This window comes from Primulina huaijiensis, chromosome 4 (genome assembly GCF_012295235.1).
Source record: "Primulina huaijiensis isolate GDHJ02 chromosome 4, ASM1229523v2, whole genome shotgun sequence".
Classification (NCBI taxonomy): Eukaryota; Viridiplantae; Streptophyta; class Magnoliopsida; order Lamiales; family Gesneriaceae; genus Primulina; species Primulina huaijiensis.
Window position 1 is genome coordinate 25,861,668 of NC_133309.1, and position 15,435 is coordinate 25,877,102.

The following is a 15,435-nucleotide window of genomic DNA, read 5'->3' on the forward strand; positions in this document are numbered from 1 at the left end:
GAAGGAGATGAATGAGCCAAAGTATTTCACTAGTAGTGCTCGCCAAGGCTCGGTATTCCGCTTCTGTGGATGAACGTGAAATTGTGGCTTGTTTCTTGGCTTTCCAGGAGATCAAGGCATCACCAAGGAAAATACAAAAGCCAGTAATAGATTTTCTGGTATCTGGACATGACGCCCAATCCGCATCAGAGAAGGCACTTAAATGAGTGGATGATGAGGCTGAGAAAAACAAGCCCTGACCCAGTGTTCCCTTGAGATAGCGTAACAGGTGATGTATAGCATGTAGATGAGGTGTGCGTGGCTTAGACACGAACTGGCTGAGCTTGTGTACTGCAAACATGATGTCCGGGCGAGACAAAGTGAGATAGAGAAGACGTCCAATGAGACGTCGATATTGTGAAATATCTGGCAGCGGCTCTCCATCAGTGTTGTTAATGTGAAGTCGTGGTTCCATTGGTGTTGAGGTTGGCTTACTAGCCAAGAAACCAGTGTCCTCTAACAACTTAAGAGTATATTGGCGTTGAGATAGACAAATACCAATTTGTGACCTGGCAATTTCAAGACCAAGAAAGTATTTAAGGGAGCCTAAGTCCTTGAGTTTAAAATGCCCCTGAAGGTGAGTCTTTAATGCTTGAATAAGACTAGTGGATGGCCCTGCGATGATAATATCGTCGACATAAACCAGCAACGCAATAAAGGAAGACCCCATGCCTTTAGTGAACAACGTATGATCGGATTGTGACTGAGTAAAACCAGATTGCAGAAGAGCATGGGAGAACTTTGTGTACCACTACCAAGATGCTTGACGAAGTCCATAAATCGACTTGTGAAGCTTGCATACAAGTTTGGGCGATGAAATGTTAGCTGGAACTTGAGTGGTATATCCTAGAGGTAAGTCCATATAGACTTCCTCCAACAAGTCACCATTGAGAAATGCGTTGTTGACATCTAGCTGGGCGAGGCACCATTGTTTGCTGGCCGCAAGGGCTAATAATACTTTGACAATAGCTAATTTAGCCACGGGTGAAAACGTTTCAAAGAAATCAACACCTTCTTGTTGTGTGTATCCTTTGGCTACAAGACGGGCTTTATGTCTATCAACTGACCCATTGGAAGTATACTTAATCTTGTAAACCCATCGACAGCCGATGGCATGTTTGCCTGGTGGTAGGGGAACCACGGACCATGTGTGATTTGTTTCCATGGCATCAAGTTCATCTTTCATGGCTGCTTGCCATTGGGGGAGATGTTTGGCTTGATGAAAAAATTGTGGTTCAAATTGTGAGGACACATTAAGTGTGAGATTTCTATATGACGGTGATAGGGAGTCATAAGAGATGTAGGAGCTTAAAGGATGAGGAGACTGAGAACTCAGCTAGGCCTTTGATTGCAATAAGTTGCAATGGTAATCACGAAGGTAAGAAGGAGGTTGAGAGTTCCTGGAGGATGTGCGTTGTGGCATGGAAACTGTTGGAATTGAAGCCGGAACCAGTGGCGGAGTGGTGTTGTTTGAATCATTGGATGCTTGGGGATCAATCAATGCTGGAGTGACAGAGTCAGGGTTCGGTGTATCCAATGATAGCGGGAGAACCACCCCAGGAAAGGGATCAATATGAATCTTGGACAAGAGTGTTTAAAATGGGAATGTAGTCTCATGAAACGTGACGTCCCGTGAAATAAATTTTTCTTTGGTATTGATGTCCAGCAGCTTGTATCCTTTGATATTGGAAGGATAACCCAAGAGAACACACGCACGAGCTCTGGGAGAGAATTTGTCACGATGAGCAGCCAAAGTAGAAGCAAAGGCTAGACATCCAAATGTGCGCATTGAGGAATAGTCGAATGCTTTGTTATAAAGTAGCTCATAAGGAGACTTGTTGTGGGTTGTATAGGATGGTACCCGATTGATCAAATATGTTGCTGTTAACACACACTCGCCCCAAAATTCAGCATCTATATGAGATTGGAAGAATAAAGCTCTAGCAACATTAAGAAGATGTTGATGTTTTCTCTCAACCACAGAATTCTGTTGTGGTGTCTGGACGCATGATAGTTGATGAATGATGCCTCTTGCCACGCACAATTCTGTGAAAGCAAGTTCTTTTGCATTGTCTGTACGAAATGCTTTGATCTTTTTATGAAATTGAGTGCTAACCATAGTGTAAAATCGGGTGACAACTCTATAAGCATCGGACTTGTGTTGCAGCAAAAATACCCACGTAAATCGAGTGCAATCATCTACCAAGGTTAGGAAATATCGTTGATTATTTATTGTTGCAACATTGTATGGTCCCCAGATATCACAATGGACAAGATCGAAAAGAGAATCAGACATGTTATGATGAGATATAAATGCAAGTCGTCTTTGCTTAGCTATTGGACAAATGACGCAAGACTTACACTTATATAATGTGCTTCATTGTATTGTAGCTGGTCTTGTTAGGTATGTAGTACCTTAATAGATGGGTGTCCAAGACGACTGTGCCATGTCTCCACCAAAATCTGATTGATGAAAATGTTCTTAAGGCCCGAGCTTGTATCCAGAACGTAGAGTCCTTCGATTTTCCTACCTTTGCCAATCATCTTCCTCGTGATCACCTCCTGGACAATGAACGAATTGTGATAAAAACTGATCATAGATTTAGTATTGGCGAGAAGAGAGCTGACAGACAATAGATTAAACTTGAAGTGTGGTATAAACATGACATCCTCAAGAGTCAAATATTCACTAAGCGTAATGATGCCGCAAAATTTAACCTCAATGGTTGTGTGATTAGGTAGGGTAACGGCGGAGCCAGTGACAGGTTGTAGGGAGTTAAACAATGATGCATACGAGCAAATATGTCTGGATGCTCCGGAGTCAACAATCCAACACGACGGAGAAGATAAACCATTATGAGCATATGTGGATAAGCATATACCTGTGGTGTGGACTGTTGCTGAGTTACTGACAGAATTAGCATGTTTGTCAAGTGAAGAAAGCTGCTGATCAAACAGTTGTCTCAACTGATGCAGCTGCTCATTGTTGAATCCTTGAAGAAGATTCTGAGATATACCATCATTTGTGGTAACATGATCTGAGGAACCGCGTGTTTCAGATACTTGGTTTGCATTAGCTGCTTTGTATCGAGGCGTGGGTGTTCCTCAAAGTTTAGAGCCTGGAGGATATCCATGAATCTTATAGCACGTGTCCACTGTGTGGCCATGAATATTGCACTTGGTACAAAATGGTCTTTCCTTGGGAAACTTCGGTGGCCCTCGACCTTGAGCATGTCTCTGTGGTTGATCATTCTTGAATGCGAATGCCATGTCCCCTGTAGAATTATTAGGGGTTGTAAAGTGTGTACCAATTGTTCTTTGCCTTTCTTCTTGAACAACCAAGGAGAAAACTCGGTTGATGGGAGGAAGCGGATCAAGCAATAACACCTGACTTCGAATTTGGGCAAAAGAATCATTAAGTCCCATAAGAAAAGTCATGATATATTCCATTTGAATGTGATCATCCATTTTCTTTACCCCTTCACAAATGCATTTACCACAGCTACACATCGGACGAAAATTATTCAATTCTTCCCATAAAGCCTTGAGTTTTGTGAAATATACACTTACAGAAAGTTGTTCTTGACGCAAGTTCACGAGATCACGTCTCAATTGAAATATTCTGGGCCCATCACTTTGTTGAAATCTCTCCTTGAGATCATCCCATATGTTGGCTGCGGATTCGGAGAAGAGAATACTTGCAGAAATATCTTTGGATACAGAATTGAGGATCCAAGATATTACGATGTTGTTGTTTCTAGTCCAGAAACCCAGTAGATGCGTATCTGTCTCTGATGGTTTCACAATTGTCCCATCCACAAAACCCAGTTTGTTCTTGACTGATAGGGCAATTCTCATGGCTCTGCTCCAAGAGGCGTAATTGTCTCCAGTCAGAGATTGTGATACTAACGTGAGACCCGGATTATCTGAATGATGCAGGAAGTAAGGACTCATTGGATCGTCTATGACGGAATGACTGCCCAGCCGAGGAAATTCGGACTGATTTCCAGGTGCCATGAAAGATACAGCTCAGATTTTACCGAAGGTAGATGATGAAGAAGCTGTTCGATCTGGAGGGAAAAAGAAACTCACCAAGCACAGACGATCAGTGCATAGAAACCGAAAGTCGAAGCCTCGATTGACATTTCCGGCGCGGAAGCTCTGATACCATATTACGTGATGAGTAAAGCTTGTTTGTATTTCAGAAAAATGAATTGAAAAATCGTTCACTTGATACAGAGTTTGTGTCTTGTATATATTCTTGTATTAACTACTTGCACATGGCTTGTTAACCAACCAACCGACTAACTAACTAGTAAGTTTTTATATCTAATAAGAATTGAGATTCAATGGCACTTAGGTTCTTCATCATTTGAGCCTTGAAACTGTCGAACTGCACATGATAAACATAGTTTTTGACTTCTTTGTCATTCACAGATTGAGAGATTGTGAGCAATTAAGACATAAAATGATCAAAATGTGTCTTGGTTGAGAGTCTGATTGTTCGGTTAGAAAATCATCTGGAGGAGATGAGGAGGGACCAGCTTGATACGCAACACCACCACCGACTGGACTTGAGATGATGGCACTGGCGGCTAGAACTTGAATTATTCTAGCTCCTGAACAACCACTTCTTCAATAAAAACCTGCTCAATTTCTTCTCCATAAATATCCAACTCCTTGCCGGACAGATTCTCTGGAGAGAGCATAGTATCTTCAGGTTGTTTCATTAAGGTAGGAGTGGTTGATAGTTATTCCAAATTCAGATCTTCATATGCGTAATTTCCCCTTTCTCAATAGCAAAATCTTTATGAATGGGAGGTTAGGGATCCATTTTGCTTTCACTGAACTCGAACTGGGACTACCTCATCCACATATATTAAAGAAATCTCTGGGAGATCTTCTGATGGCACTTGATGCGGCGAGGAGGATGAAGCTTCTTAATTCAATGGTTTAGACCGATCCACTTGACCACCAGTTTGAAAGACAATTTCTTCAACTGTTGGAATTTGAGGGAATTATTCCACATGGATGGGTATCTCGGCCTTTTTCTCAAGCATTACAATCTCAGCAACAACTTGATTCGTAGGAGCTTTGATGTGAATGATTTCGGATTGTTTCGCATTCTGTCTTTCTCCTAGATCAAAGATTGCTTCAACTGTTGCTTCCTCAGCGGCTGGAAGCTCAAGCTCTTGTCTCATTACTCTTTATAAATAAAGAGAGAACATCCATCTCCAATTGGCTAATCACCGATGAATCGTCTACAGAGTCTAATTGTGAGCAACAAAGTGTTTCTATCTTCTGATGTATCAAGTATTGTAATATACTTTCTTTCAATTCTAGATCGAGTCTCGTGCTGCTGGAGAGCTTCAGAGATAACAACAATTTCAGCCCACTTGAACATATTCTGCTCGAGGGCAGCTACCTCCTTCACCTTCTTCTATTTTCTAATCACTTCTACTGGAAAATGTTCCGAAAATCCACTCATTTATCAAAACCATCCATTTTATGTTAGCACTTTGATTCCCTCGCACTATTGCGAGGTTAATGGATGCCTAAACGTTGGAGATTTTGGGCTCCACCACAATGATTTCCTTTACTTTGGATTTAGGATTGATAAGGGGCAGACTGGGCAGGTGAGAAGTTTGTTTTGGTTCCAAAACTTAAATTCCCTTTAAGCCAGAAATTGGGATGACTTGAATTGGAGCAGGTCGAAGCGGCTTAGAAACGTGTTTGATCAATTTGATCTTCTTTATTTTGGACTTTGTCATTCTCTTGTTCTTCTTAAAGAAGACTTGAGTGAAAGGAACATTCTCTCTATCATATTGAGAATCTAAAGAGATAACTAGTTTTCTCTTAGTCTCCTTGGCCGCTGTTTTGGCCCTGCCGACCTGTTTCTTCTTCTCCTTTTTCTCAACTTCCTCTTCTTCTCTCTCGAGTTTAACATCCAACAACTCGATTCTGGTTGACATCTGCTTCTTGCGGGAGCTTTCAACATTTGGCCAGTTCAGCCACTTGGTTTGTAAAGCCGAAACAAATTGACCAGCTTGACAAGCATCAACTCCAACAGATAGCATAGAAGAACTACAAACCTATGATATGGGACTTTCTTCTTCACCATGCAGGTGAAAGTCTTGAACATAATGTCGGACCAGTTGACATTGATTCTGGAGGAGATGGTCTCCATGACCAAGAACTTCTCAGTAGTCATTTGTCAAAAGCCCCAGTTTTGAACAACAACAACTTGTTAACAACGCCTGCCAACAACCGGTGTCCCACCTTCAATTCATTTTTCTCGGCGATGGAAGTAGCAATTGGAGAGCCTGACAAACTGAACTTTATCCTCCAGTGAGCAGAGTTACATTCTGGCGGTTTTGAGAAGGAGCTAAGTCCAACCGTTAGTAGGTCCAACATTTCTGCAAACAATTTATAGGTAATGCAGAGATTGGTTCCTTGGATTGTGCAGAAGATGAATCCATGCTCCATCCTTGTGGTCTCGAGTATCTCATTTAGAATTGTCTTTGAGTATTAGAAGCTGGATCCCAAAAACTTCTTGAGGCATGAAGCCTCTAACATCTTGAACATTGGCACCATGGCCTTGTCTGTCATGACCAAAACAGAGGCGACTTTAATTTCAAGAGTGTTGTTTAAGTAGCTTTTCATTTTGAAAGTTGGTTTGAATGAACGGTAAGAATTTTTGCAACAAGTTGTTAGAAGGCAAATAGAATAGTATTGTTCGAAGAATATGAAAGGATGAAATGTAATCGGAAAGAATGAAGGACAATTAACACTGAAATATATATACGATCTGATTTGATAGACATGATAGATCACATGTTTGTATGTCACTTGTGTTATTTTAAAATTTTGAAAACTCAAAATAATGACTTTCGGCTGTTCATATATCTGATTAAAAATATAATATTTAAATATGGATAATAACCATAAAATCAGTAAATGTTGAATTTAAATATTAAAAATTTAAAATATTTAAAATCAGATCGTTCAAAAAGATTAATTTGTTTCAAAGAGAAAAATTAAGAGCATTTGATAAGATTAAATTTCCACAAACTCTAGCCGGAGCGGTTAGAGTTGTGTACTGACTTAATACATTATTTTATCAACTTTAATTTTGTCCCCCCTAAATTTATGCATTAATTTAAATCAAATAAAACATAGTATATTTCGGAAATAATAAAACTTGGCGTCTGGAAGTGGTTTAGTGATTATGTCAGCGGCTTGATTGTTTGTTGAGATGTATTCAAACATGATATCCTTCTTTATTACATGATCTCATATTAAATAATGTTTGATGTCAATGTGTTTGGTCCGAAAATACAAGATAGGATTGTAGGTGATTGCTATGACACTTGTATTATCATGGAAAAAATTTTCTTTATTGTTCGATTTGATTATTAGACTGGCTATACCCGCTACCGCTGTTTTTACCAATTGCTTTTCCATACTTTTTTAGGGTGAGATACATGTTTGGTTTTGAGGTTGTTGATCAAGCCATATCAGATGCACGTAGTAATGCCAGCATTTGTCCAAGTGGATCTCAACCAAATCGATGAGAATTTCGGAGAATATTTTCCCAAGCCTGATATGGCCGTTACATGTTCTCTCTTTTTCTTTAGTTGCAATCTCTCTATTACGTCTTTGGCAAAAACTTGTGTGAGACCGTCTCACAGGTCGTATTTTATGATACGGATCTCTTATTTGGTTTTTATTGTGAATATCAGTAGAGTTAACCCGTCTCACAGATAAAGATTCGTGAGACCGTTTCACAAGAGACCTACTCTACGTCTTTATGTGGAATGTTGCATACTATCTCATCTGTAACAATCACTTGTACTGTTTAAAATGATGCAGATCCGAATCATCCAGGTATTAAAATTATGATATTAAAAATCATATGGGATATAAATATTTTCTAAAATCTCTGTATATATATATGTCGAGATAAATAAAAAGAATTGTTTTTTTCTCACCCTACAACCAAGAAAGATTTCCATTTTGGGGACCTCGAAACGCAAAAACGACCCCACAAATTACTGAACAAATTTATCTCTCTTCCACTTTTTTGCACTGCGATCTTTTGAGATTCTAAGGTGACCCTCGTCCTTCGCTGATTCTCATCTATCTATCTTCTCCACCTGTGGATTAAGCCCTTAACTCTAGCCACCTGTCTCTCACTTTGTATGATATGATCTTCTGTTCTATATAGTGCTGCATTTTCTTGGTTTCAGTTAAAAGCCTTTTTTTTGGCTGGGGTTATTTTACATTTGGTGATTTGTAAAGTGATCGGGATATTTTTCTTGTTTATGGGGCCTACCCGCTTGAGTTTACTGGTTGGAAGTTGGTTTTCTTGAAGTGAGTGTATCTAGGATGCTCTTAATATTCATGCATAATAAATATCCCACCTACAAACTTAATATTTAGCCCGTGCTCTTTGTTTGAAGATTTGATTGTGCGTTCAAGAATAGACTTTGGCTTGTCATTTCACGTACTTCGCTCATTGCTATTCAAGCCACAAGAACTGAGTTCTGAGGTCGATTGGTTGTCGAAGTCTCATATTTAATTTCCAGTTCCTTAATTTCCGTTGTTCTGGAAGGGGTGGATTTGTTTATGAAATAAGTGGGATTTGTTTAATTGGTCAAGTTTTAAGATAATTGTTAGATGAAAGGTGTGAAAGATGAAGGGAAACAAATGGATCATCCTCTGTTTCCTAGATTTCATGTCAATGATGCTGATAGAGGAGGGCCAAGGGCCCCCCCGAGGAATAAAATGGCTCTTTCTGAACAGTATAAGCATAAATTATCTACTCAAAATCTGAGGTACAAGTCTGGATCCATGAAATTGCTGCCTCTTCCACCAAGCAACGGATATAGTACCTATGTCCAACCACCATCCTCAAGCAATGTAAGCTATGGAAATGGCTAATCTTTATTATTATTATTTTTATCATTATCTTCATCTTTATCTATTTGAGTCATTTGTCTGTACCAGAGGATTTTCTTGAATCATTTACATGAGTGTGTGGACTTTGCATTCCTTTGGCCTTTTAAAGAGAAGATTTACCCCATAAATCTTATAGCTGAAACGGCATTGTCATCACTTGCTGACATTGATTACATTTGGATAGCTACATGTGCTTCGATTTAGTTAGAGTTGAATGAACTTGACACTAGTTTTCCTCAGTTGAAGAAATTCAAATTTTATGAGAATCTTATCAAATTCTTTATCATTATCTCTCCCTCGAACTAAAAAATTCGCCATGATGTCTCTCAAATTCTTGATGAAAACAGGCTGGAAATTCCAAAGCACTTCCTCCTTTCTGTAGTTTGTCAGGATCTTGTCACTCAGCGGACATGATTAATTATTCTAGTGGCTTAAATTTGAACATTGGATTAAAGAAATCCGAGTCACCGGTGTCAGGGAATACAAATGATCAAAATCCCCTAGTTTCAGGAAATTCAACGGGGATCAATGACTGTAAGTCCTCTCAGCCTCATGGTTTTTCCAGCTTTCGGTAATAGTTATGTTAACTTTCCTGGAGATGCAAATGATTGTCGTGTTCGTCTTTCGAGCAGATACGGCACAAAATTATTGCAAACTTCAATTATGCTTGGATAATGAAAGAAATGCTACCTTTAGTTCATTTGCTTCTGGGAAACTCCGTAATATTCGGTTGAACCAGTCAGATGAGACATGTGTGGCAGATCAACAAAATCACATTGTAAAAATCAGTCAATTTTCTCAAAACATTGATGATGAAGAGGGACAAAAACCCGTGATATTAACAGTTGAGAAAACTTCAGCAGATGCAACTCCAACCTCTCTTGCTGGAAATAAAATCTCAACCGACGATAGAGACCTTAGCTTGATCCGTGATACTAGCAGATTATATGATTCTTATGCACATCCGTTTCAAGAATGTAGAGTTCTGCAAGAAAGCAACGCTAAAACAACGATGAGGAAAAGGCAGGCATCTGAGATGGATGATTTGACATGTTCCTTTTTGCGATTTATTGACAACAATAGGCCACCTGAAATCGACTGGATTGGGGAGGGTTCTGAAGACAAGGATTCTGAAGCAATGCGATTAGTAAGTACTGGCAAGAAGCAAGAAAATTCAGACACTTCTGTGGAAAACTGTATACGTGGTCTGCATTTAACTCCTGATGACATAGCAGGAGTGATTGGTCAGAGATTGTTCTGGAAAGCAAGGCGAACAATTGTCCAGTAAGTATTTCGGTTGCTTGTTCTTGCAGCAGCAAAGTTTTTCGAATTTGAGGTCATCTACCCGTTTTTATTGAACTTCTAGTCTTTCTCTCATGTTTTTGCAGTCAGCAAAAGATATTTGCGGTTCAGATATTTGAGTTGCACAGACTGGTAAAGGTAAGTATGCCTGTATTCAACTGAAGCAACTCCTTCTGTGGCGCATCTGTCCAAATTTTGTGTTAATTTCACTCTTCTAACGATATATTTAGTTATTTATTAATCTCCATGTGATAATATTGACAGGTGCAGAAACTAATTGCAGGATCACCAGAAGTGATATTCGAAAAGAATTTCAATCTCAAAAAGCCGTCTATCAAGTTTCCCCCCATGAAAAAGCTTCTCTTTGTTACTCCTTTGGATCCTTCTCCAATTGTAGCCAAACCAAAAGTAGATGCCGTAAAGTCAAACCCTGACAAGGATGGAAAGCTTCTACCGCCCCTAAATGCTGCTGAAAAACGATATTTTACCCAGCCTCCTGCTTCAAATACACCATCTACATCAGCATCCACTCCCACAGACGGTAACTTAGCACCTTGGTGTTTCTACCCACCACCTGGAAATCAATGGCTTGTTCCTGTAAGATCTCCTTCCGAGGGACTAATCTACAAACCCTATACAGGGCCATGTCCTCCATCTTTTGGCTTCATGGCGTCTGTATATGGAAACTACACTCCTATAAGTTTAAGCACAGTGTGTGGAACAGCTTATGGTGTTCCTGCATTGACCCATCAGGGTAATGGACGTTTTTCTGGCGTTCCACTCAGTCAAAGCTATTTCCAACACACCATGCCTGTATCAAGTGTTGGTGGTTCAAATGTTGAAATCAAGCAAGCAATCCCATTGCATGGACCTCAGAAAAACTCACATGGGTCGAGCCAGCAGAGTGGTGTATTATCTGATGTTGGTGAAAAACTGCATGGATCCCAAGGCAGTAGAACAAGCAGTCCTGCCGAGCAGTTGGAAGGAGATGTGCTGCCTCTTTTTCCCACCACACCGTCAGTTCAGGACACAAAGGATTCAAGCAATGAGCCGAGGATACAAGTGATAAAGGTTGTGCCTCACAACCCCAAGTCGGCACCAGAATCAGCGGCTCGGATTTTCCGGTCTATACAAGAAGAAAGAAAGAGACTTGAGTAGCTTTTGTCGAAGCTTTTCTTGATCAAAAACTTTTTACATTTTTTTTTATCTAGACCCCTGTTGAAGCCACAATGGGTCAAATAGAAATTTAGAGTTGAGTTGATTTTTTCACAAGTAGCTTAAGTGAATTAGTTGACACTGTAAACAAATACACACACACACAAAAATATCACTAACATTCATCACTTTCAGTCCAGTTCGTTCTTGGCTTCTATTTTTTTCATATATTATAGTAAATAAATATCAATCAGAATAAATTCTTTTTACTTAATATTGGAGGATTTTTTTATATTATATTTAAATTCAAATACTAGCAAACATTTGTTGGTCGGTCATATTTATTATATATTTTATTATTCTCATGGTGAATTATATGTATTAAAAATTTTAAAATAGAAGATAGCAAATATACTATTTTTAAAGATAATTAAATAAAAAAAAATCATATGTTGAAACATACAAAAAAGTGTTGTGAAAAAGTAAAAATTTACGGTAAAAAAGTAAAAATCTCAAACTCTCAAAATTATCACACTACACACTTTATAATATTTTTCTCTCAACTCAATTGTGATTTTCTTCACAAATGAGAGATCTATTTATAGAAAATTTTTACAAATAATCCAAAAATAAAATACATCATTACCTACATCATCACACACTAATTTTCAATATTCAACACCTAATTTTACCTAATTTTCAACATTCAACATTCACATTTTCAACACAAATATTTAACACATTTTTAAATAATTTTTCAACACTCCCCCTTGTGATGATGATCATAATGATTGTATACATTACGTGTTTTTATACTGCCTCGTTAAAAACCTTACTAGGAAAAACCCATTGGGATAAAAACCATAGTAAGGGAAAAAGAGTGCAGTCACGTAAACTCCCCCTCATGTTGACACGAACAATTCTTCACAAATTTCGTAGATTGCGCATCCCAATATTATATATGTGCTTTCTGAATATTGTCGTAGGAAGTGCCTTTGTGAAGAGATCTGATGAGTTTTCACTTGATTGAATGTGACGAACATCAATACATTTATTCTTCTCAAGCTCCTTGGTGAATGCGAAGAACTTAGGAGGAATATGTTTAGTTCTGTCGCTTTTTATGTATCCTTCTTTCATTTGAGCAACACATGCAGCATTATCTTCATATAGTATCACAGGCTTCTCGTCGAATGATAATCCGCATGAGATTTGGATATGTTGAGTCATTGATTTTAACCACACACATTCACGGCTTGCTTCATGTAGTGCAATAATCTCGGCATGATTTGATGAAGTTGTTACAAGTGTTTGTTTCTGTGAACGCCAAGAAATTGCAGTGCCTCCACGAGTAAATACATATCCAGTTTGAGAACGTGCTTTGTGTGGATCAGATAAGTATCCAGCATCGGCATAACCAATTATACTTGGATTAGCATCTTTTGAATACAAAAGTCCCAAGTCTGTCGTTCCTCGTAGATAACGGAATATATGTTTAATTCCGTTCCAATGTCTCTTTGTTGGATATGTGCTAAATCTTGCCAATAAATTTACGGCAAAAGATATATCAGGCCTTGTACAATTTGTAAGATACATAAGGGCACCGATAGCACTTAGATATGGTACTTCTGGACCAAGAATATCTTCATCATCTTCACATGGACGGAATGGATCCTTTTCTATGTTTAATGATCTAACAACCATTGGAGTACTTAAAGGATTTGATTTGTCCATATTAAAACGTTTAAGGATCTTTTCTGTATAATTTGTCTGGTGAACAAATATTCCACATTCTTTTTGTTCAATTTGTAAACCCAGACAATACTTGGTTTTTCCAAGATCCTTCATTTCAAATTCTTCTTTCAAGTATGACACAACTTCTTGAATTTCCTTATTTGTTCCAATGATGTTTAAATCATCAACATATACAGCAATAATTACGCATCCGGATGTTGTTTTCTTAATGAAAACACAAGGGCATATTGAATTATTTACATATCCCTTTTTCATCAAGTGATCACTTAGCCTATTATACCACATTCTGCCGGATTGCTTCAACCCATATAATGATCTTAGTAATTTCACAGAATAACATTCTCTGGGTTTTGAACTTTGTGCTTCAGGCATCTTAAATCCTTCAGGGATTTTCATATATATATTACTATCAAGTGATCCATATAAGTAGGCTGTAACAACATCCATAAGACGCATTTCTAAATTTTCAGATACTGCCAAGCTAATCAAATACCGAAACGTAATTGCATCCATCACAGGAGAATACGTTTCTTCATAATCAATTCCAGGCCTTTGAGAAAAACCTTGTGCAACAAGTCGAGCTTTATATCTTACTATTTCATTTTTCTCATTTCGCTTTCGAATAAAAACCCATTTGTATCCAACAGGTTTTACACCTTCAGGTGTAAGGACTATAGGTCCAAAAACATTACGTTTATTTAGCGAATCCAATTCAACCTGGATGGCATCTTTCCATTTTATCCAATCCTGCCGATTTTTACATTCACCAAAAGATTTTGGTTCATGATCTTCATTATCATTTATGATGTCGATTGCCACATTATAAGAAAATATATCATCAATTTCTTCTATATCTTTTCGGTTCCATATTTTTCCAGTATTAATATAATTGATAGAGATTTCATGATTCTCGTCAGTTTGTGGTTCTGACAAAACATTTTCATCATCATGTGTTTCTTCAGGAACATCATTCTCTATTTTGTGATCATTATGTGTTTCTTCAGGAACATCATTCTCTATTTTGTGATCATTGTGTTTCTCTATGAATTTTCTTTTTCGAGGATTTTTATCCTTGGAACCAACTGGCCTTCCACGCTTCAGGCGTTTAATGACATCATGACTATCTTCAATTTGTTTCTTCGGAATTTCAATTCGAGCAGGGGCATTTGCAGCATGTATATATGATTTAGTTACCCCTTTTGTGTCTGCAAATGCATCTGGTATTTGATTTGCTATTCTTTGCAAGTGCACAATTTGCTGTACATCTTTTTCACATTGTTTTGTTCTTGGATCCAGATGTAACAATGATGATACATACCATGTAATTTCTTTTTCGGTATGTTTCTGTTCTCCCCCTAACATTGGGAAGATTTCCTCATTAAAATGACAATCAGCAAAACGTGCTGTGAACACGTCGCCTGTCTGTGGTTCAAGATATCGAATGATCGATGGACTATCATAACCAATATAAATTCCAATCTTTCTTTGAGGTCCCATTTTCTTTCGTTGAGGTGGTGCAATAGGCACATACACCATACATCCAAAAATTCTCAGATGAGAAATGTCTGGTTCTTTACCAAATGCAAGCTGCAATGGGGAGTATTTATGATATGCACTTGGTCTGATGCGAATTAATGAAGCAGCATGTAAAATTGCATGTCCCCATATAGAAATAGGGAGCTTTGTTTTCATAATCATTGGTCTAGCAATCATTTGCAGACGTTTAATCAATGATTCAGCCAATCCATTTTGAGTATGTACATGAGCAACAGGATGCTCAACAATGATTCCCATAGACATACAATAATCATTGAAAGTCTGGGAAGTAAATTCACCAGCATTATCAAGTCTAATTTTCTTGATTGTATAATCGGGAAATTGATTCCTCAATTTTATTATTTGAGCAAGTAATCTTGCAAATGCAACATTTCGAGTTGACAATAAACATACATGTGACCATCTGCTGGAGGCATCAATCAATACCATAAAGTATCTGAATGGTCCACATGGTGGATGGATTGGTCCACAAATATCACCCTGAATACGTTCAAGAAACATTGGTGATTCAGTTTGGATTTTGGCTGGTGATGGTCTTATAATAAGTTTTCCAAGAGAACATGCTTTACATTGAAACTTATTATTCTGAAAGATCTTCTGGTCTTTCAATGGATGACCATGTGTATTTTCTATAATTCTTCGCATCATTGTTGAACCAGGATGTCCTAA

The 15,435-nt window shown here is 38.2% G+C and overlaps 1 protein-coding gene across 3 annotated transcripts; it reads left to right on the forward strand.

Moving 5' to 3' along the window:
- The first annotated feature begins 8,037 nt into the window (after positions 1-8,037).
- LOC140975806 (protein HEADING DATE 3B-like) lies at positions 8,038-11,649 on the forward strand. 3 transcript variants are annotated; one of them, XM_073439741.1, is made up of 6 exons: positions 8,038-8,961; positions 9,348-9,534; positions 9,633-10,284; positions 10,389-10,440; positions 10,567-11,192; positions 11,268-11,649. In XM_073439741.1, exons 1-6 carry the CDS (start codon positions 8,719-8,721, stop codon positions 11,458-11,460), a joined length of 1,953 nt encoding a protein of 650 aa, XP_073295842.1. In that variant the 5' UTR covers positions 8,038-8,718; the 3' UTR covers positions 11,461-11,649. The 3 variants fall into 3 exon arrangements, with proteins under 3 accessions (XP_073295842.1, XP_073295841.1, XP_073295844.1); XM_073439740.1 differs by having other exon boundaries at positions 10,567-11,649; XM_073439743.1 differs by having other exon boundaries at positions 8,718-8,961; positions 9,383-9,534; positions 10,567-11,649.
- The last annotated feature ends 3,786 nt before the right edge of the window (positions 11,650-15,435 follow it).